General features: G+C 38.1%; 1 protein-coding gene across 5 annotated transcripts in view; it reads right to left on the bottom strand.

Annotated features, from left to right (window-relative positions):
• The window catches only part of LOC114475516 (Down syndrome cell adhesion molecule-like protein 1 homolog), a 75267-nt gene extending 52038 nt beyond the window's left edge, over positions 1 to 23229 (bottom strand). For all 5 annotated transcript variants that reach the window (XM_028466391.1, XM_028466390.1, XM_028466389.1 and 2 more), the window contains exons 1-3: positions 22788 to 23229; positions 8223 to 8543; positions 4177 to 4323 (exon numbers count right to left, since the gene is read on the bottom strand). In XM_028466391.1, the coding sequence (XP_028322192.1) occupies positions 4177 to 4323; positions 8223 to 8543; positions 22788 to 23043 (724 nt within the window). In that variant the 5' untranslated portion in view covers positions 23044 to 23229. The remainder of the gene's footprint in view (positions 1 to 4176; positions 4324 to 8222; positions 8544 to 22787) is intronic.
• Positions 23230 to 24385: the final 1156 nt, after the last annotated feature.

A 24385-nucleotide genomic window follows, 5' to 3' on the forward strand; every position in this document is an offset into this window, starting at 1 on the left:
AGTTTTGAAACTTGTAAATTGAATTGACTTATTTGGTTAAATAAATATAAAATATGAATACTTCTTCATGATAAGCTCTGTCTGATCTGCTTTAGACAAAATTAACCTTAAACATTTTTTTTTTTTAGCAAAAATTGGAAAATTGTGAATGACATTTAACTGGGGAACCTTTAATCCCACAGAATTTAACACTTATCCAAAACTAATGAATGTAGTTGCCTTCGCATCAGAATGTTTATTTCATTAAAGCAGTGATAACCTACTTTAGGTGGAATTTTTTTAATCAGAGAGCCACACTGTAACAAAAATTACAGCATCAAGAGTATTAAGTAGAATTAAAGGTATACAGTAAATACTCATGCACACAATAGTTTCGAGTTCCTTGAATAATTAGCCTAATAATTAATTGCTCTTACTGTACTTTTTTTTTACTGCTTTTCATGTACTTGTCTAAGAACATTTCAGTATTATTTTTGACACAGTAACTTGTTTCACGTACTACTGCCAGGACACACTTGTAAAATAGATTATTAAAGGTGCAGTCCGCAACTCTCAGATCCCTCTCTTCCCGCTGCTCTCTTGCCTTGCCTCCAAACTTTCCAAAGTCCCTCCCTCAGAGGAGCTAACAAGCTAGTTAGTCCGACAGAAACATCACAGTATTACAACATGTTCTGTTAAAAGCATATTACTGCAGCGCTTCTCTCTCTCAATGTGCACACAGTACACTAACCTAGCAGCAACACAGCGTCACTTACAGCAGCCCACACGGAGGCTGCTGCGCGTACATGAACAACACATGCACTACAGAGTTCTAGTGTAACAATTACAAATCAAACATAATGTAAATCAAGCAGCAGTAATGACCTTAAAAGCAGAAAAGTCACTAATTCCATCTTCTACTCCTCCAGACCATACACTGTAAAAAAGACGGCGCTCTAACTCCGGGACAGGAGCGGGGACTGTGAGTAACAGCTGTCAGACAGCCCATCAAACACAAACCTGGCTCTGATTGGTTTTTTTTTTGCTCGGTCGCGGTGCATTCTGGCAATCTGCCAAAGGCTGCAGGAGCAGCAGGGGGACTCAATGAGTCTTTTTTTTTCACACAAACTACTAGTTTCATGTAAAGCTGTCCTTACATAGTGACAGCTTTAGCAAATATGACAAAAAGTTACTTTTATGAGTTGCAGACTGCACCTTTAATCTCAATGTGGTTCTCCTGACTAAATAAAGGCTAATGAAATTAATAAGCATTTTATTGGACTAATGAGTCTAGATTCATGTTGCTATCCTGTTCTCCACTCTCCCACCTCGTCAATACATATAGAGGCTTGAATGTGCAGTAGTGGACGTGCACTTTGTGATGATGATCATAAACAATATCTTGTGCAGTTATTATTAAAGGGATATGAATGAATTTGCTGAGAATTGAAATGATGATTTTTCTAAACCGTGCTCGTCTTTACTGAATTTACTCAGACAAAAAAAAAAAAAAACTAAACAGAAAAGTCTCCCTTACTGTCCACTGAGCTGAGGATCCTGTGACAGTATGGACTGACCGTCACCCTCTCACTTACACACAGAGAGCTTCCAGTCATAAAATCAATTGTAATTTTCACATCTTCATTGGATCTAACCAGACAGTCTCTCACTGGCAGATAAGGCCAGATTGAGGTAGAGAGCGCGCATGATATGGTTAACTGGGGAGCAGGCCATTAGCATCTCTAATGTTTCACACTGGACTCTTTAAATAACCCAGTTATCTACTGTAGGAGAACACACACACACACACACACACACACACACACACACACACACACACACACACACACACACACACACACACACACACACACACACACACACACACACACACACACACACACACACACACACACACACACACACACACACACACACACACACACACACACACACACACACACACGTACGTTTAGACAGTTTTGTGCAATCGTGTGAGAGGAATAAAAATGTTCAGATTATAATCCATTCTGCAATCGACCTTGATTGGCTAAAAGGAGGATGAGGTCACAGTGTTGATTAAAGGGTCAAGGTTGAAGTGTGCACTGTGTATGTGTGTATGTGTGTATGTGTGGTAAGGTAACGGCTGTGGAGTTGATGGAGCAACTCACAGTGTTCAGCATCTGATCCTCACACTCAGTGCTCATCAGCTGACCTATATAGCCCTAATTACACACAGCGACGTGACATTGGTACACACAGAAAAGCATGAAAATAGAAAACAAACACTTAACAGAAGGTTCCCACATTTCCAACATGACTAACAATTTTTACAGTATGTTCAGGGAGTCATTGAATGCTACATTGACTCTGCAGGAACAGAGGTGACAGAGATAAGTGGAGATCGTACAAATAAATAAAAAGACATTAAAGTTCGACTGCGTATTAGGGCCACATTAAAATAAAAAGAAATCTGATCATTACGAGATTAAAGTTGTAATATTTCAAAATTAAAGCTGTAATATTTTGAGAACAGTTGGTACAGCGCTCAGAAACACCGATAGCCTGAATTCAATCACTTCCAACAAGTTCCTCCTTCACAAAAGACGCCATTTGCTCAAAATCAGTCTGGTTCTTTGGTCCCAACAAACGCAAACGTCTGCAAAGTCACGTTAAAGTCCTTAAACAGTGTGGTGACGAGTCTATTTCATCATGTGTGAAACCTAAAGAGAAGAATCACGTTGTTCTCCATAACGCACGAGTGACGGCAACACAGACGAGATCTTTTTTGTATTTCATTTTTATTCTCACTCGTAATTTGCACAATATCTGTAAATGTGCATAATTATTTACGAATTAAAATGTGACAAAGACAACTATATGAAATATTTATTAATGAAATATTTAAAAAAAATGTAAGTATAGAGTTTGCCTCTGTATTATGAAATGAGTGCGAACAAAGTAGTAAATTAAAAAATCCACCAATGGGAACTACTGTATTAGGATACAACTTTTTTCCCATTAAATTAAAAATGTATTCTCTAAATATAACGACTTTGATCTCGTAGTGCCCAGATTTTTATTTTATTTTAATTTGGGCCTAATATGCTGTATTAAAGGACTGAAAATTAAATATCTCCTTAATTGTTAACTTAATAATGTGATTTTGTTTTGGGGCTAAAACAAAAGGAGCGTGTGAAACTGATGTAACTAAATGTTGCCAGGTTGGAGCATATAACATTGCCGCAACCTGGCAGAAATAATATCGGGCTGATACAAATTCATAGTAGAAAAAAACAGCACATTTAAATTGAGCTAAAATAGATGCAAATGTATGTCAGATACTGCAAACTACTACAACCTTGGTGCATGTATATGTGTGACACAGTGTCTGTGTTTTGCATACGTGTAACATAAAACGCCATCTGCCAGGACCCCAGGCCGTTCTTGTCCTACTACCCTCCTCGCTTTCCTTCCCCTGGTTTGTTTTCCTTTCCCATTTCCCATGTCTTTGCTTTTGTTGTTATACGTCCTTTGCACACACAAATTAATCTTGCGAGGAAACAATTACACGATAAAACACACAAAGTGCTTTGATGGAGTTTGACAACGAAAGAAATTCGCTGTTTCTGTCTCTGGCACAGACGCTCTCACACACAAATGAGGGTAATGAAGATGAATGTAGTGCCACAGCTGGATTGACATCCCGTATCTCTAATTGTGGTCGTGTTCTTCAAGGACATGGTGGGAAAAACATGCAGGGAGTGGACAGAAATAGATCTGATGACCAGAGACCCCAGAACACCGGTGCAGTGCTGAAAGAGTCTGTCTTCTGTTTTCTTTGGTGTCAAGTACAATTAGAGACAGAACTTGACATTAGGTGGAGAAAATCGAAGGTGATGAAAAAGAGTGAGGGGGGAAAAAAGGGAAAGAAGAGGAAGATGGAGGAGAATGAAGGATTGGAAATGAGCGTGTGAGGGGGAGGGGGAGAGGAGGAGGAGGAGAGACCAGATCAGTGATCCAGAACAGTGAGCAGACAGAAGACACGAGTTAGGAGTGCGGTCAAACATGGAGCGCAGCTGTGCATCAACTGCTTACACACACACACACATACACACACACACACACACAATTCTAATCCGACTTCCACAGCGTCTGCTGCCCACCTCCAGAACATTCATGGTTGTAGGACTTTACCTGTGACGATAGAAACCGTGTCTCTCTCCCAGGACACGACGCTGACGTACTCCTGCACTGCTGCAGGGATGAGGCACTTGAACACGGCTACGTTGCCCCGCATTGAGCGCTGGTCCGCCACCCGCACAGTGTAGGGCTCCCTGAAAACTACACACATACAAACAACGTCAACCTCTCATGAACTTACAGTGTTGGTGTTTACTTTTGCTGTATTTTTGTGTAAAAAACAACAAACTGAAAGATAAGGTTGACTGAAAAAATAAAAATGGAGGACTCAGTAGTAGGGCTGGGCGATATGGACCAAAACTCATATCTCGTTATTTTTTCTCAAAATGGCAAAATAAATCTTGATATTTTGAACTCCAAGTCTTACCAGAAGGATGATTCTGGGTTCAATTTGCTGATGCACAGGCACTTTATTAACAAACAGCTGCACAATATGTGCCACTTTAGCCTTTTTCTCCTCTAGGGCAGTGGTTCCCAACTTTTCTTGTCTTGTGTACCTCTTGAGCCTTTTTGTCATACCATGAGTACCCTCTCACTCATACGTGTTCATGATTCTCCAAAAGCAGAACATAACAACTGAATATTCAACGCAAGTCATTTTATTTCATCTTCTTAAATTGAACAATTAATATTCAAGCATTATCTTCCTATTTAACTCAAATTAAACATAACATTATTTTGCCTTCAAGGCATTAAAAATGATAAATATAAGAAACAATATTGTAGTAAACATTTGTATTATTAATGCTAATATATTATGATTATATTGTTATTAAAGAAAAATGATAGAGTTGAAATTAGAAAGAAATAAGAATAAAAATAATAAGTAATGCCTTATTATCCTGTGTTATATATAACTTTAATGACATTAACCACACAAGGAGCTTCTTTGAATGTGTGCATTTAAACTTTAAAAACAAGTCATTGCGCACATATTTTTTTTATTTATATTAATTCTTAGTTTTTCCACGTACCCCCTGCAATGTGCTCACGTACCCCTAGGGGTACGGGTACCCCTGGTTGGGAAACACTGCTCTAAGGGACAGCATGTGTGAGTGAGTTCTGTAGTGTGGTTAGGACGCACTCAGAAATCCATCTAACCGTGCTTTTATTGCTGTTCTGAGAAGTAGCGAAAGCAGCGACTTTTAAAAGGAGTATTTTAATACAAAATGAAAATATATGGATATGCAATATTGTAATTTTCCATATTGCCAAAATAGAAAACTTGTTATATTTTGACTCTTGATATATTGCCCAGCCCTACTCAGTAAATGTTTTAACAGCGTACGCCATCATGATATGTATGGCAGTGCTAGTCCTCATTTGAAGCCAAAACAATAATCAACTCGTTTCCTTCATCAAAACTGACACATTTACACTGTAGAGCAAAACAACCTTTCATCAATTATCACAGCACTCTGTGTATTCAATGGAAATTATTGGACTACTCTGGTGCATTGTTTGAACTCTTTTAATCCTGCCCCTGCTTTCACCATAAATGGCAAGAGCCACCATTAAGCAGGATAATCAGAAAAATTATTTTTTCAGGAAGAGCAAACAGAAGGGGCTGCGCCGCTGTCGGGTTATTGGCGCGTCGCTTTATGCAGGTTCATGCAATATTTTACACTCTGTTGAATGAGCAGGGGCTCATTAGTAAAATCACATGAAAGCTGGGAAGTATCTGAAGGTTGCTAAGAAACTGGTTTGGAATCCCTTCCCTGGTAACAGACACGATGACAGCGTGCATACATTCCTGCTGCAGGAGGAAAAATTCATGCACGGGGCGGAGAAATTTACATCTCCTTTAAACACATGAGTGCAGCAAACCGGACGCGATGCGAAGTGAGCGCGATGCTGATGTTTGTTTTTGTTGGGATAAAACTGGAACCCTGACTCCAACGTGACCTCTGTTGTTGTTAAACGAGAGGTCAAGCCTTAAAGTGGCAGCGCAGTGTCTGAGGGCAACCTGTGGGCCAAAGCTATGGGACGGCCTGACAGAAGCCGCTGGCCGCAGGATGTTTGATTCACGCTAATCCATCTGCTCCTGAGGCCCAGCTTTTGGGTCATGTGGGAATGAAGGCACAAACCGGCTGGCATGCAGCTCAGGGTCCTGGCTCAAATCCTTAACTTGGCACTAGTATTAGTATTAGAATGAATATGAGTATTAGTTCAGGTCGGTGTTAAGAGGCAGAATATGAAAACAGATGTTGATAGCAGGATGGAAGGGGGAGGGACCGACTGCCCTCAATGAATGATGGGAAAAAGGGGGAAGGGTGGAACAAAAGACGAGATACTATAACTATAACTATAATCCAGCTGTGCTTCGATATGTTTGTTGGGTAAATTTCACTTTCTTATCAATACATCGGTGAAGCAGGAGGACCCTGAATCTGCAGATGTGGTATTACATCGTAAACCTGGATTAAAACAATCAACACATGACTTAATCAATGGAAAGCACCAATTAGAACTGTTAACCAGAGAGAATTAAAGAAGTGGGCTATGCCTATATTTAGTTTGGCACAGGAGGACGGTTTGAAAAAGAGAGGAGACAGAGGACAGAAAAGAGAAAATGATGGTAACAGAGGAAGCTTTGGGTCAAAAATGGACTACCTACACTTACAATTGTATAAATATTCACTTTAAAGGCCTGAGTTATTGTTGTGTACAAACCTGTGCTTTGTTTGAGCTAAATATTACCTATTGAAAGACTTTTGGGGCGACACCTTCACAAGACAATGTAGCAAGTCGGTTTTCACAGCTTGAAAAGTTTTGGAAAAAAACACAATTTAAGAAAACGTGTCAAGTTTGTTGCTGTACTGACCAGTTACACAATGAAGGCGTGTAAGCAAGGTTGAGAACCACCTACTGAGTATTAGCCAATACCGATATTGATCCGATATCTGCACGAATCATACATACTTTTATTACTTACTTTGTAGTGTGGAATGTTTGAAAAGTCTTAGATCAAGTGATGTCACTCAAACAGAGAACAATAATCAGCAACAGTAGGTATGAGGAAAATTGACCCATTTATTATTAATCAATTCATTACATTAATGTTAACCTTCAACATAATATCTACAGTATTCTACAACTGAATAAATATAATATATATCGGAGATTTTAGATGCAGTCCGATGAAATCCGGTATTCGTTTTCTGGCTGATATTGGAACAATATCCCCTAATTTTTATGGTCATCTCATGTGTTTTTGGAGTCGTTTTGTATATTTATTGATGTTTTATGTTTTTTAGTTTTATTTTTGTTATCTTGTGTGTTTTCGGAGTCTTTTTGTGCATTTTACTCATTTAATATTTCTTTATTTGTTTCTGTTGTTGCATTGTGTGCAGTTCAATTTGTACATTTCTGTTGTCATTTTATGTATTTTGTTGTGGTTTTGTATAGTTTTCTGTCATTCTGTGTACTTTTGTTTTCATTTTTATGTTTTTCTTTCATTTTGTGCGTTTTTGGAATCAATGTGTGTTGTAGGAGTCATGTTTTATGTATTTTTGATGTTTGCTATAGTTGTTCAGTGTCAGTATTTTTGTGGTCGTCCTCTGAGTTTTTGCCGTAAATATTGGGTATTATTTTCCTTTCATTTGGTGTGCACATGTTGCCCATGTCTGGTCTAGCGTTTGCTCAGTTATGGTGCGAGTACTATGAATCGTTGTGTTTTGCGTTGTCCATATAACAGATGTTGGCGTGTCTTGGATGGCAGTGGTGGGTTCTGTCAGTGTAAAGGGCAGTGGTTCATCACCAGCCCGGCCGAGGCCTGCAGTATAGTGTGCTTTGCAGATGTTCTCGCTGCAGACTGTTCTAGGTCATTCTATGTTCAGGTTGAGATCGTCTATTTTAAGACAGGTGATTCTGTGCGTGGGTTGGGCTTTGTGCAGCTGCCAATCACATCTGCTCTACTTTGAGCTCCCTGACTGTCTCTTTTAGCTCTAGCTCTCATTGTGTTATGTCTACGTTGACCTTTTAACTTCCTAAAACATCCAGGTATATTCTCCTTCTTTTGGACATTTCCATCAACCCACCGGCTTTGATGCGGATGTTGGGGCTGCGGATCTTGCCGGCCTGGTTCTCGGCTGTGCAGAAGTAGTCATTGTCGTGGATGTAGCTGTTGTAGGCGGAGGGTGAGAACGGGTACAGTTGGAGCGTGCCATTGGCGTGCACGTGGCGAATGTGGGGCACGTCGTAGATGTCGTCGCCAGTGGCCAGGTACCAGCGTAGAATGGCACTAGGGGTGCCCCCTGCTGGACAGGGCAGGGACACCCCCACCGAGCTGGAGTAGGTAACCCTCTGCAGGGAGGCATTCACAAAGTAGAGCCTGGTAGAGCCCGCATCCTCACTGTGTACTGTGGAGGGGGACAGAAAACGCACATCACTCAACAAATCACAGCAGAAGGAACAACAAGCATTAGGGCTGGGCAATATGGACCAAAACGCATGTCTAGTTGCACAATATGTGCCACTTTTGCCATTTAGTCTAGGAAGGGACAGCATGTGTGAGTGAGTTTTGTAGTGTGACTTATTTTGGGGAAGGTCTGGGTTAGGACGCACTCAGTCATCCCTAACATTCACTTCAAGCAGTCAGATGTGCAGTAAGAGAGTTGCCATTAGAGAGTAAGAACGTAGCAAAATTATTAAAACAAATGTATGTCAAACGTCCAGCTGCAAATAACAGTCATGTGATAGTGAAAAGCCAGGGATTTGGGCTAAAGCCTGGGATGGTTTAGGTGAACAGGAGGGGGGAGGAGCCTGATAACTTTCATACAGTGTGTGCTGATCGTACATAAAGACAAACAGAGTGGAAGCAAAGGGGGAGGGGGGTTCTCTGATAGGTTATGTGATTGGAATTTCTATGCCAGACGCAGAGATTTAAGTCTATTTAATCTCCTTACATATTTAACAAACACACACGCATGTGCACGTACGCGCACGCCCACCCACACAAACAAACTCGGTAATGATTTTCATTGGCACTCAGATTAAACACGTTCACCTACGGAGGAGAAAGGAGGAGAAAGAGGGCAGCTGTCTCAAATCTGCATTCAGATTAGAAACCGAATTAAGGAAAAGGACGCCGCTGATGGATGGATGGACGTAGACGTCAAACATTCTGAATGATGCTTAAGTATGTCAGCTAACGCACACGGTCACAGAAGTCTTTACAACACGCAGATGGATGTAAATAGTGAAACCACTGCATTATCACAATTTAAAGCAGCATCAGTTATTTCTACAAAACTCACCAGCATAAATACATCTTTTATTGTGACAGCCAACAAATAGGATGCTAGAGATCGTTTTTATTTTACTAGGGGTGTTGAAAAAAATCAATTCGGCGATATATCGCGATAATACGTCGTGCGATTCTTTTTACATCTTTTAATTGTTTTTTTTATACCTTTATTTAACCAGGAAAGTCTTTTCCACTGCAGGAGACATTGTAACTGCACAAAGAAGTGCTGAAACCTGGGCATGTTGACCAGCTTGTGTTTTTTCAATAACATCTAAAAAGAAAGTACAAACTTTCTGCATTTATTTGTTGTTCTAGGTTAAGTTGGTTTAAAATCCACAGGCAGATTGTATGCTTTTTTTTTTAAGTTGTTGACACATGGCATGTTAAAGCCAATGTTTTGAATGTAAAATGTGCCAATAAAATATATTTCATATATAATGTTCTCATGAAGGTGTACACATTTACAGATTAATTGTTTCTTAAGTCATATAATTAAAAAAATCACAATAATCACCTTATAGTTTAATATCGGGATATATCGCATCGTATCGTGACCTATGTATCGGGATATGAATCGTGTCGCCTGATGCCAGGCAATACACACCCCTATCTCTGACTGTTATCTCGTGTTCTGATATTTAGTCATTTACTATTACAGTTTTAACACTGAATTTATCGTTTTGTTTTTAAATTAATGAATTATTCACAAACTAAAATCTAAAGAAAACCTAGTGAAAACACAACAATATTACTGCTATATGTACACACAACACGTCTACTTATTTTCCCAAAATATGTAAAATAAGACTTTCCCCTTACAAAAAATACATAAGAAAATGAACTGAAAAAAACATTCAATAAATTGTCCAACTTCAAACTCAATAGTTGATGTAGACAAAGCCTAATATTAGATTATACTGTATTTAATTGAAACAGTACAGAACATAAAATACAAGGTCCTTAATCAAAGTCATTAATCAAAAGCTAATCTGAAAAAAATTAAACTTAATTCAACTTGCTTGAAGAAAAAAAAAAAAAAACAATCACCTTTTTATATTCAACTTTAAAACTCATATTCATGCTTATGTGTAAAGTGTGGTTGAATTCGTCTTTATGAAAAACATCCTCACGACATTATTTTTGAATAATCCGATAACCAGGCAGCGAGACTCAGAGGCAGGAAAATGGAGGAACATCCTCGTGGGTCACGGCAGAATGACTTCAAAACATGCACGACTCATAAAAACGACACAATAAAACCGCTGGAAAGAACAATACATGTTGCGTTTTAAATATCTGAAAACATAAACAAATCCGGTGTGAAAATAATACTGAATGTGATTACTGCGAGGCATGCAGACTTTGAATTAGAATCAAGAACAATGGATGACTTTAATGATTAAACAATAACAAGTGATAAATATTGGCAGAAAAACAATACACCAGCAACACTCATTTCACTGCTTTACATAAAATAAGACGCTGCGGTCTTATTTTATTATCAAAGGTTGGTGAAGAGTTTCAGCTTCTTTTAAAGACATGCTAGCATCTCTGGTCATGGGATTGATAAATGTGGGCAGCATGTTACAGATGGTATATGAGAAAGTGTCTGGCTGTCCACTGGTGGGCTGGGGGGAAAAAAAAAAAAAAAAAAAAACAGGTCAGACACCCTCCCCTCTGCAGATTACTGATAATGGCCCCTGAGCATAAAGCCCATATTAAAGATTGCAATATCTATAATCTCAGAATGGGGGGACAGCATTAAAGCAGAGGAATGAGGGGGTCACCCTGAGACCCGAGGGGGGGCTGGGCAGCAGGAGAGCCTCTCATACAGTAGATTATATAGCCTGAGGGTCTGGGCACTGGGGGGGGGGAGCACAGGGACTGATGGAGCGGGAAGTGGAATAGAAAAGGGATCAGAGCAAACTCTAACCACTCAGAGCCTGTCAAAACCAGGCGAGGCACACATGCACTCAGCTGACACACACACATAAACAGCAGCGCTCAGTGAGCCTGGGTGGAGACAAAGTGGGTTGCCATGGTGGCGGGCTGGCACTTTAAAGCTGTGACTGAATTAAAAAATAAAAAAAAAACAACAATGCAACTGTACAACCAAACAACAGTGACCGAGTGAAAGAGGTAAATTTAGAGCCGCGAACCCTTCACACTCTGTCACCCTGTTTCAACAATTACCAGAGTGCAGAACAAAATAGGTGCAGAAAAGTGCAATATAAAAAAAAAGCAGAGAAAACACCTTAATGTGGTATGAAATGGAATTTTTGTAACAAAGCTTGACAGATCAAAAATCTATAGTTTCTTCACAATTTGAAACCGGTAGTTTATTGACATTTAAAATTAAATTTAAGACCAACTTCACAGTAAATATAATTATATATTACAGGTTAGGGTCATTTTTTTCTAGTGTCTAGTGCAGACGCGCAACTGGCGGCCCCTAAAATAAACACAAAATGACAGTAAAATACACCAAAAAACAGACCAAAATAACCAAAATCACAAGATGACAACAAATATATCCATAAACATAAAAAACATAAAAACACAAAACATAAAATCCATTAAGAAAAATCTTTGTTTGACAGGCAATTTTTGTTAAATTGAAATTTTCCCATGTTGTTTATACATTTTTTATTTTATTTTTTTTATTTTTTTAAACGAATGTTACCATTTATTTTGAAATGTGAGAATAAGTACAATCATAAAAACATACTTGTGTGAATCATTGATTTAAGACATTTTAATGACAATTAAGGCCTTATTTTTAGATTCATGAATTTAATGCCTTTTAAGACTTGTGAAATACACACATCCCACATATAACATGCTGGATGACAAACAAACACATCAGTATCAATTTTGTCGGCTAAAAATTTTCATCGTAGTTTTCGTACACTACATTTTTCTAAGTGACAATAACTTTTTTTTTAAAAATATACATGTTAACGAAAACTATATAAAAATATATCTATATTTTCGTCAACTAATACAAACCAAACTATAATTTTGCCACGTGGGACAAAATTCAATCAGACCTCATGTGATCATGGATTGATCACATCAAATCTGTGTGTGTGTGTATTTACACACATTAATAACGTCCTCTATCAGGTTGATCAATGCTTATTGAATCTTTAAAAATCCTGTAACAGATTTAGTCGACTAGAATATTAATTAGACTAAATCTGGACTAGGACTGAAAGAGCTTGATGACTACATTTTGACTAAAACCAAGTTGCATTTTAGTCAAACGACTATGGCTAAAAACAAATTCTGTCAAAATTCACACTGACATACGTGCTCTATGGTACAAAACCTAGACTGATCTATGTGATTATAGATCTATACCTGATCAGCTTCACAATGTTCATACCTGATGCTTGAAAATAAAGCTTTATGAAAGCATTAGGGCTGGGTTAAAAATAATCCATTTAAATGTATTATTTAGTACATCTTTTCTACTACTCTGTAATGCTGTGCTATGGGCTCAATTCTTAATGCAAACATCATTTATAATTTTTTTCAATACTGCACAAAATTAGGTTAGAGTTACTTTATACTATTTACAGCATTAGATCTCTGAGAAACACTTCTATATTCAACTAAAATTGGTAATGGGACTGAAATATCAATCCATTCCAAAAAACGAATTGAATTGTGAATCGAGTCGATTTAGGAAATCTGAATGGATACCCAGCTCTAGAAAACCAATACAAACACAACTTTAGCCTAGAAACACAGAGACTGAATCCCGTAATTTATAATAAATACATCAAACGAGCTTGAAGACTATTTTCCATTTTAAAACATTTACATAATTAATGAGATGTTTATTAATCATGGTTAGTGGGTGTGATCTGTGCTCAGTGGTGGAGGAGAGAGTGGGTTTAATCCCAGGTGTCAAGCTTTATGATCGCTTCATCTGAGCATTTGAAGTGAACGCACATTCATCCAATAAGTTATAACCACATCATCACTTTTCATTTGAGAAAAACAAAGGCCACATTACATTACTACCACATTTTCTTTCTTTTTCCATTTCTTACATGTCTGAGAATGTTTGACGATCGAAGACAGACGCCGCTAAATCAACTCTAAAGCTAAAATATCAATATGATAAAGACTCACCTTTTTATATGCCTCATTGTTTTTGGTTTTATACTGTTTTGCTGGTTAAGTTCCTTGTAAGACTTATGCTTTCTTTGTAGCACTTTGAAATGTATTTAATGTAAAGTACCATACAAATAAAATGTATTATTAATATTATTAACACTGCTGCTTCCAACATACAGCATTTTAGATTAAATAGTATCGTCTAAATGAAAACGTACAGATAAAGAGTAAATGATGTTCAATGAGTAGGGATGCACAGTTAATCAAATTTTATTTGTTATCACGATTTTGGTTGCTACAATTAAATTAACCTGATCTTTTAAATTATAATTACATTTTAAAGCCTAATTTTGCACTGTAAACTGTACACAGTTTGTTTAAAAGTAGTGCAATAAAAAACAGATTTTTCCCTAATATGATAAATAATTGTGATTACAATATTGATCAAAAATAATCAGGATTATCATTTTGCCCATAATCGTGCAGCCCTAACTATGAGTACCTTCCACAACTCAAGGAGGACATTTTCCAGGACAAAGCCAGAACAAACACTAACAAATAAAAAGCAAACCCAAAGCAAAATATGAGCCTGAGTGAAAAGAGTTGGGAGTCACATTTTATCTCAACAATACAACAAAGACATTCTTTACATATTTTAGTTTTTGTGTTGTTTCAGGTCAAATAGTTTTAAGGGGTAATATGTCTTTAAAAAAATGTTGATCCCCAAAAAGAAAGATTTAAAAACAGAACAGTTATCTGCACAAATGTACTTTTAAACCAACAGGTGAGCAGCAGGCAGAGAACCTGCAATAGTAACATCTTAACACGTTGACCTCGTCTGCATTAAATTAACAATATAACATTAACACAGGCCACTGACATTAGCTCAGGTACAGTATGTATATGTAGCCTGTGCTAATAAAGATATCAAAACAGAAAACCATTTCAAACACTTAAAAATTAACAAAAAACTTGAATGAACAACTTCTGTCTCCTGCTTATTTTCTTTTCAACAATGTGTCTGGAGCATCTCACACACCCAAACCAGTCTGCTCTGAGTTACCAGATACTGTCAACAACTCACCAAAATGTCCCCTATACTGTTTTTTTCAGACACTCTAAACAAGAGCTGAACGATTAATTGCATTTGTGATATTATCGCAATAACATAAAATGCAATTTTATAATTGCAAAGTTATTTTTTTTGCCCTTGTCCTGTCTTGTTAAGTTCAGGTAATGTCCACATGTTTCATGAAGCGTGAAGTTAGTTAGATATGTTGAAGTGGTAAAGCCTCTGAGGGGTATTCCATAAAGGTGGGTTAAACTCTCAATCTATCTATAAACTCTGGGTCAACATACCCCGCGATGGGTATGAAGTGGGTCAATCAACCCTGACTATGTAAACCTTGGGTTACATACGTGTACGTGCGTGATAAAAAGCCATCATCAATGGATCGACGGTTAAAGGAACTACCATGGTAACCACCCGGAAGAGAGTGATTTATTCACCCTGATAGGTGAAATAAGCCGGTGTTTGAGGAATACGAGCCTGTTCTAAAGATGCGTTCACCCGGAACGCACCTTCAGTGACTATTGTGGCTTAAATCACCCGTGATTCGTCGCACTTTTTGGTCGCTTCATCACTTTACCGCCTCAGTGACGTGACCAGCGGTGAATAATATGAATAAAATGTGTTGGAGACGTGGCAGCAGCATAGGATGGCTGCATAGAGAGCCCTCCCGTTACACTGGCTTCATATCGCAAACATATATATCAAATTTTAATGTAATATTGTCTCCAGAGTCACCTCAAGGTCCAAAAAAAATGTCCCGAGGGTTTGCGTCTCGCGACCCCTCGCTTCCAAGAGCGGTGGCATAATTCACTGCGCCAAGACAAAAGGCCCTTGAAAAAATAATCGCATATTAAATCACAATCGCAATATTGAGGAAAAAAAAAAAAAATTAAAAAAAAAAATCGCAATTAGATTATTTTCCAAAATCGTTCAGCCCTACTTTGAGCCCAACCTGGCAACACAGCTTCTGTTGACTTTCTTCTTACTTAAATATACGTCTTTCTTCCTGATGGGAATTAGGACAAATATATTTACCATTTACTAATTTGTTTTGGTCTATATATATTTGACAATGTTTTTTAAAGCTATAAGAATTGACAGGTATTTTTATTAGTGTTAAATTTTCCTGCTACATTAGCAAATGTAGCTCAAATGCAGACGGGGGAGAAAACAGTGCAACTTCTGTTATAGATTTTAAGAATGAAAGCTCCCGTTTCACAGTCAAAGACTCCTCTGGTTATTGTTAAACTATGTGCTATGGATGGTGGTCATGCTGTGGGGGGTGGGATTGATGCCTCACAGCTAGAAGGTACTGGGTTCAGATCCCAAAGGCCTCAGCTTTTCTTTATGCTTCCCCTGGGCGTGCTAGAGGATGTTACCTGCTGAGTATTAAGTCAAAAAGCATTCACATCACTTCAACATAAGTTATTGCAGCATTGACTCTGGCAGCTTGTGTGTGTGAATTGGTTTTCTGTATTGGCTTTGTAAAGGACTGTGATGGGCTCAGGGTGAACAGAACATAGATTTTAACTTATTCTTTAGAAAAAAAAACAAAAAACTTTTTATTAAAAAGACATTTGTTTGTACTTGCTGGATAAGTTATAGCGTATTTAAAAATCTGTGTGATGTCTATAATTGTCATGACAGCTTAGGTATCAATAATTGTTCCCATTTCCACAAATAAAAAAAATAAAAAAAACATACAACACACTATGTTGAGCACCAACTGTAATAATTATTATTTTTTTTTTTTTTAAACTTGATTAATGTATTAAAAAGATTTTGACAAAAAAATTTAAAACATCAATATTACACCATGGACAGTTCCATTACATTTTGAAGAGAATCGGGATCAATATGCTGATTCTAGGCTAGTTTGGAAAAATTCATATTTTGGTTTGTAATTAAACAATCTTAATAAAATTTAAAATTTAACTCCGTTATGTCGGATTGTTTCCACAATTGCCTACATTTCATCTCGATCGGATCCGCATTGCATCTCAATTTTTCAAAAAACCTACTGTATCTTTAGTGAATTTACATTTCTTCAAAGCCTTTAAAGCAGACATAGGCAACTGACGGCCCAGGGGCCAAATGAGGCCTTCGGTCTAATTTTGTGCGGCCCCACCAGTAAACGCACAAAATGACTTAAAAAAACAAATAAAATCACTGAAAAATACACAAAATTCAGGCCAAAAACACAAAAGATGATTACCAAAAAACTAAAAAAATAAATAAAAGTATACAAAACGACAAAAAAATGACTCAACAACACAAAATCATGGAAACACAAATTGACTCCAAAACCACACACAATGAGAAGAAAAAAAAAAAGGTACACAGAATAACAAAAAATATGTATTGAAAAAAAACATGAAATGATTCCAAAAACACAGAAGATAACGACAAAAATCACAGAAAAACAACAATAATAGACAAAATGACTCCAGGAACACATGGTTAATGATCAGATTGGTAATAATTCTAAATGCTTGATAACTTGGCCCTCGGATCTGATCCTCTGACAGTCACATTTTTGTGGCCCCGCTGTGATAAACTTGCCCATCTCTGCTTTAAAGTGTGACTGATCATAGTACCATGATCAGGATCATTGACCCAGATCACTGCCAATATCTGGCATAGAAAATATTGAGAGCTTGGTAAAGGTTTGTGGTCTCTGAGGGCTCTTGGTTTACGTGCCAATTATCTACAAAGGTGAAAGTAATGAATTCATGTTACTGTAATTCAGTTGCTTTTATAGGTGCTTGTACTTTTTAGAGTATATTTATGAATCAGTAATTTTACTTTAGTACATTTTAAAAGAAGTAATTCATTACATTTCTACAGTACACCCAACAGTTACTGAGTAAATTATTTAAAAGAAAACAGTACGGTAATGATTTCAGGTTAGCAGTTTATGAAGGTGCATTTAACATAATATGTTTTTAGTCGTACCGGTTCTGATCAACACCCAGCCACTTTCTTTGGTGCAGGTTGTGGTTTCTACCCATTATGTTATTACCCACATGGCACTGTTTTAAAGTTCATAAATGTGGCTATATTTTCTTCTTTTTAATTAAATTGATATTTTTTTAATAAAACAATTGTACATTTTGACAAACCTTTTAATTTTTACAGATGCCTATGTGGAGAATAAATGAAGTTCCTAAGCCTAACCCTTCTTTTTTAAGATGATACTTGAGATCTTTACTGTATGCAAGGGAAACGTGGCAAGATTTATTACCAAAAATAAATGTGGGGGCTGAAAGTAATTAGTAACTTTTACTTTGAGTACTATTTAATTAAGCTACTTTTTACTTATACTTGAGTATTTTATGTACCTGTACTTGAGTACGTTTTCAGTCAAGTAACAATACTTCTACTTGAATAGGATATATTAGTACTCTTTACACTAAGGGTGTCCCGATCCGATATTGATATCGGTTCGATATCAGCCAGAAAATGAATATCGGACTTTTTTATATTTAAAATCTCCGATATAATATATATTGTTTTTTTTTTTTTTCCATATCTTCTATTTAACTTTTTAATTTATTTTGTTCAATCATAGAAAAAGTTATTTATATATAATCCATTGGTTTATAATAAAGGGTCTGTTTTTTTTTTGTTTTTTTTAATAATCAAGCCTTTTCTAACATTCCACACTACAAAATAAGTAATAAAGATATGATTCGTGCTGATACCTAATTGATATCGGCCAATACTCAAGGCTGCAATATCGGCATCGTATCGGAAGTGAAAAGTTGTATCGGGACATCCCTACTTTACACCTCTGCATATTTCACAATTTAAAATGCTTGACTAAATACTGTTGTTTTTTTTACCTTTGGAAAAACTGCTAAATAATTGAAATGTGTATTTATATTGTTATATGATACCAGCTTTATATTATTAGAAGACAAAACTGCAATTTATGCAGCAATAAATAGCCATAATAAAAAACTAAAACATCTCCTTAAGCGTAATTTAAACCACCATATATCTTGATTATTGTCCATATCAAGCAGCCAGTGGACGCTCTGCCACAGTGACCAACGCTGTGTGGTTTTAGTTTTACTGTTGGTACTGTTGCTGCATCACCTGCACCCAGGAGGCTTCATCAACCTCGTTCAGGCCCAGCAGCAGAGAGTAAAGCAGCTCTCACTGGAAGGTGTTGGAGCGCTGATGGCAGCGCTGGAGCTAAACCTCAGGCTGTCAGCGTCGCAGCCACTATTTTATACATCCTGCCACAGAGCCATGCATGAATATGTATGTCAGAGAGGCACAAGTCATAACCTATGCAGGGTTTCATCATGCATAATGCAGCCCATCTACGCCTCTCCTGGAAGTGAGTGCACACACACACACACACACACCTGACATTCACAAATGTGTTGTGTTGAGGAGGTAAACAAACTCCAGAGGTCTAACGTTCACACATTCTCACATCCGTACGTCCCTGTGCCCGAGCACAAACATCTAACACCCCATCCACACCTTTTTCCTTCTCGCTCATCTTCCTCTTTCAAACTATTTCTTATACGCTAAAATCATTTCCACCATGCTTGATCTTTAACTTTACATGGACAGATGTGCTAAAGGTCAAGAGGCAGGATGGGGACTTATGCGGTAAAAGAACATCTGTCTGCTTGGCTTCTTCTTCATCTCTAACCACATTTTTAGTTTCTGTGCTTTTCTCCACCTGCTGTTTCTCCATCACTCATCCTTCAACTGTTTTTTTTTTATTTATTTTTTTTTTTTTGATTGCAGGGCAAAAAGTTGTGTTTTTGTTATGAAGAAAACAGAAGCTGCAACTGTTTGTTTAAACATGATGCAGAGGACGAGGAACTGGGAGGAGACACGTGGTAGGAATGGGGTGTGAATTGAATATTGGTGGGATACGAGGGTGGATTGAGATAGGTGTAAGTTTATGGATAATCCTCAGGGGTCTGGCATAAGTAGGTGGTTGGTGGGCGGAGAAGAAGAAGGGGGGCTGGGGGATTGTTGAGGTTACATCTAATCAATGCAGGGGTATCACTGTTCCCCACCCACCGTCTATCCGTACACCCTGTCCCCAACAATCTGCCACCCCCCCCCCCCCTCCTACCAACCCCCCCTGGACTGTGCTGTGTCAGTGAAAAAAGTGTGCTACTTCAGCAGTCCCCTGGGACCTGTCCCCCCCCTCACTTCAAAGCAGCCAGTTTCTCTCTTAATGTGAATATCAAATCTGTGTATCACAAGTCCTAGCACAGTCTGCATAAACTGCCCCTCCCCCAGCCTTTAATTCTGCCTAGTGATGAGGGAAAGAGAGGGAGGGGAGTTAGTGCGAGAGGAAGCGATGGAGGGAGGGAGAGATGAAGATAGAGAGAGGGAGATCCAACAAAAACAACTACTTGCTTCAGATATTTGACATTTGCTGAACACTCCCCCCCCCCATCTGAAAAATGTGCAGCTCCAGCATCCAATGAAATTTGGGGAAAGATTTGGCTCAATCAGCACCAAAAGGATGGTGTTACACAGACTTCTTACTCAAGAGAAAGATGCTTTTCTCACCTCTGGATGGTGTCTATCTGTATTACACATGCTCTAATTGATTACTTTTCACTTGTAATCTCATTTGCATTTTGACATAAATAATAAATCAGATTGTAGGAAAGTCGGTGACAGAGGTGTGACGTCCTGTTGGTAAGCCGAGTCCCTTTTTGCTGATGATTCTCACCAATCAGAACACGTTAGCCTTCGTTTAGCCATTAACTTCACATCTATGGATGTGTGGGCACTTTTTTCACTTTTAGAATAGAATCCTAATTTTTTTCACTTACCCGTTTAATACATATCCAAATTGTTTATGAAAAAAACTTTGATAATAACTGTAAATTATTCACATTCTATTAAATGATGGCATCCACAGTTACAATTTTGATGAATTTAATGTGTCCAAGAATTACAGCCTGAAGTGCCCAAACAGCCCTTGGTGTAACTCTTCTTTCAGGCCTAATGAAAATTGTGTTTTGACGCAGTCCTTAATGAAGCATTGGTTTAATGCTAGGTTAAAAGGAGGCCTGTGTCCTCTCTGTCTAATGATTGGCACCACACAGCCTGTCACTGAGTGCTGCATAAAGCTCAGATTGCAGCTTTAATTGTGCAGCCTTGCAGGGGGAGCGCAGGGAATTGGAGTGGGGAGGGAGATTTTTTTTTTTTTTTTTTTTGCATTTATGTATCTGTATAAGGAACTAGCACTAACACCATTTTTCCACGTTTACACACATTAGGGTAAATTTTAAAGAAATGCATTTTAAATTCCTAAGCTGCAAATTCTTAATGAATAATTACATATTTATATTAGACTGCCTTTTGTGCAGTAAACAATCAAAACACGGCAATGCCTGTAAAAGCAATTAATTAATTATGCACACACAAAAAGGCTCAATAACATTTCTCTTAATTTAGATCCTAAAATTACAGATATATTAAATTAAAAGGATATATAATTTAAGATAACCGTTGTCTTATTTGGCCAGCAAAATAATAATAATAATAATAATAATTAAAATGAGACATAAACAGCAGTTTTACAAGAGGAGGAGGAAGGAGAAAAAAAAAAAAAAAAAAAAAAAACAGCTGAACGAGGGGTGTCCCCGCGCACGTTCACACATACACTGACAGCGTGGCCTAGACGTGCGCGTACACGTTAGTGGGGTCCAGGTGCAGTAATCGCGGGGACTATGACCGGGCATGTCTGTCCCCTGCACCCCCTTCCCCTGGAGCTCCTCATTTGGAGACATTTTGCGCACAATTAAATAAACCCGCAAAACCTCAACAATCAACTCAGGTTTGAGGGAAAATCTGGCACATTATATTCCCCCAATTTAAGTTCTCATTAATGATTTTAATTGATAACAATTAAAAAGCCGAAATGATAAATAAACAGAATCCAATCGGGCTGAGGCCTATTTTAATCACTGGCGCCGAACGCGCCATATTTCCTAATACAGAAAATCCATAATCTCTCCCCGTGTTTTACCATTTTCTCTATAAATAAATGATCTCCTTCATCAAGCCTGTCTTGATCCGAATGAAAAACAACACCATGTAAACATGTTTCAACAGGCAGAGGACACAAAGGCCAAGGAATTGCCCTCATGTGGAGATAGCTGGTGATTTCTTGTTATTTTCGACGCAGATTTGTGCAGGATTATTATAATGCACTGTAATAGCACAAGATCAACTTTGCCTTGGGATCAGGGATTTGGTGTGTACACTGAACAAGACATGGGGAGAAAAAATAAATAGAAATTCAATAATACTAAACAGTCCAAATTAACACAGGATATTTCAAGGGAGATCAAATGAATTAAACAAGCACCAGGAATGTGAATGCACTAATTATGGCCTTTATGTGGCTGTCGAGCAATTAAACTAATAAGGCCTCTGTGTAGGAAAATGGGGGGCCTTTTTGTTACCTTTCAAATTAAATTGTAACAATTTGTCGTGAAAGAAAGAAAGAAATAACGTGTTTAATCTCGTAAAACGTAAAAGCTTCTCCGTTGAAGCGATGTGCCAAAACCAGCCCATCAAAACAGCTGCAATTAGCCAAGACTGCACAATAAAAATATTACTGTTCAAAACGACAAAAAAATAAAAATAAATAAATCACCTCCAACTTTACAGAAGGGAAACATTTCTGTCCAGATTTGCTCCAAAATTGTCGCCCAATTGATATAATTAGAGGCCGCGACGTGTTACGTTCCTGCAGCCTCCCTCAGTGTTTGCACCTCATTCTTCCTATTCAGCCATTTTACATATTCATAACTGGAGTTGGTAATGCGAAAACAATCGGTGCCAAGAGCACCAGGGTCCGCTGCGTAAAACCCACAAACACCCAGGTGCATCCTGCACATCAAGCTACAGGCTTGGACTTTGGCATTTTTACGCACGAGAAGAGAAAAAAAAAAAAGATTTTAGACTATTTGATTTTTTCCAACCAAATGTGCATCGTTCGGTCTGATGTCCCATCAAAGCAGAATCCATCCTTTATCCACCACTCCAAAATTAACGACACGCGGTCAACAAACACTTTCTTCTCAAACTTAAAACACAAGCCAACCCCGTGCGCAAAAGAGGGTGAAATGTGTCAAGCGTTTCTTTCATTCTTACCTTCTTGGAGAGAGTACAACAGGAGTAAAGTTACAAGCCACATGCCATAAATAGCAGGTATATTTTTCAGGAATATTTGGCAATCCTGGCAAGTTTGAGCCGCGTGTTTTTGGCCAGGCGGGTCTCCGTGCTGGACTGGCGACTGTGCTCCCCGGAGGTCTCTCCAGCCCTGCTGCCCCGCTAAGCATGGAGGGGGAATGAGAGGCGCCTCAGCCCCGCCCATGTCCCCTTCTCTCCTCCCAAGACTACCGTGCATACAAACGCATCCTCCATGCACTAATCAAACACCGCGGAAGGATCATTCTCAGGCTGCAGCGTTGCTTTGACCCGGTGTGTGTGCGCGCCTCTTCGGTCCACTTGGTGACCAAACCTTCCCGCTGTGAGGACGCTGGATCTGTTCCGTTGGCACCTTGGAGAGCGCGCCCACCTGTGCGCCTCTGATCACCACGATTCTGTGAGCAATAAGGACCTCTATGAGCCACTCAGACTGCACAGTAGTGCATTTGGTTTTTATCATTCACTGTAAATGTAAGATTTAATCTCATATGTACTACATGGACACGCTGCAACAGTTTCTCTTTGTCTTTCGGAGGCACGCACCGGACACGTTTTGCGCACAGATTATATGCACTGCAGAGGAAAATGAGGAGGGGGAAAAAGAGTGGCGGTATTTGGGACATAGGCATTTAGCACAGCAAATAAAACCAGGCCAAAATACACAATTAAAAGCCTCAACAAAGACCTTAAAATCCATGAGCAACTTTGCACAGCCATGCTTTCCCCTTCACCCTGTTTTTTTTTTTTTTTTTTTTTTTTTTTTTTTTTAAATCTGTCTGCTGTGGAAGCTTCTCTGCATAAATAAGCGTGAGCACACAGGGGAAGGCTGCTGACAGACACTCCCTGGTCGTGTAAAGATTTAAAAATCACTATGGATCCTAGTAATGAGTTTGGGGTGTGATCCGCTGCTACAACAGCACTTAAAAATGTATTTAGAATAACTTTCAATGTGTAGATCTGTTTTATGGAGAGAGAGAGAGAGAAAAAAAAAAGGTTTTAATTCTCACCACAATGGCTTTTCAAAGTTCTCCAAAGTTTTGAGACATTTCATTAATCAGGCTTCATATCATGGAACTAAGTTTAAGTTCTGACATTCTCTCTATACATCTAGGAGGTGGAAAACTTTCTTTTGATAAACATTATTAGTGAGCTCAGATAACCATGAACCTTGTCCTTTTTCATGATTCTCTTGATACATTTATTCTATATATATATATTTTTTTTATTAAATCAAGCTCATTCCACACTTTAATACATTTTACTCACCTCAAAGCTAAGAAAAGTTACAGTATAAAACTTTTTTTTTCTCTTTGCTTCCTAAATTTACACATTAAGGACTCTACAAGGTCCACTTGTGAAAAAGTTCTGCTTTTATGCATAGCTTAACATCCCATAAAGTTAATTAATAAACAACTAATATCTACAATATCAAGATTTTTTTTTATTTTTTTTTATTAGGACTACTTATTTTTGAATTCTTGCGCACACCATCTTAGCAGTCATGGTGTAAACTACGTGGTAGTGAAATAATGATGTGTTTC

The sequence above is a fragment of the Gouania willdenowi genome, chromosome 14, assembly GCF_900634775.1.
Source record: "Gouania willdenowi chromosome 14, fGouWil2.1, whole genome shotgun sequence".
In the NCBI taxonomy this organism is placed as follows: Eukaryota; Metazoa; Chordata; class Actinopteri; order Blenniiformes; family Gobiesocidae; genus Gouania; species Gouania willdenowi.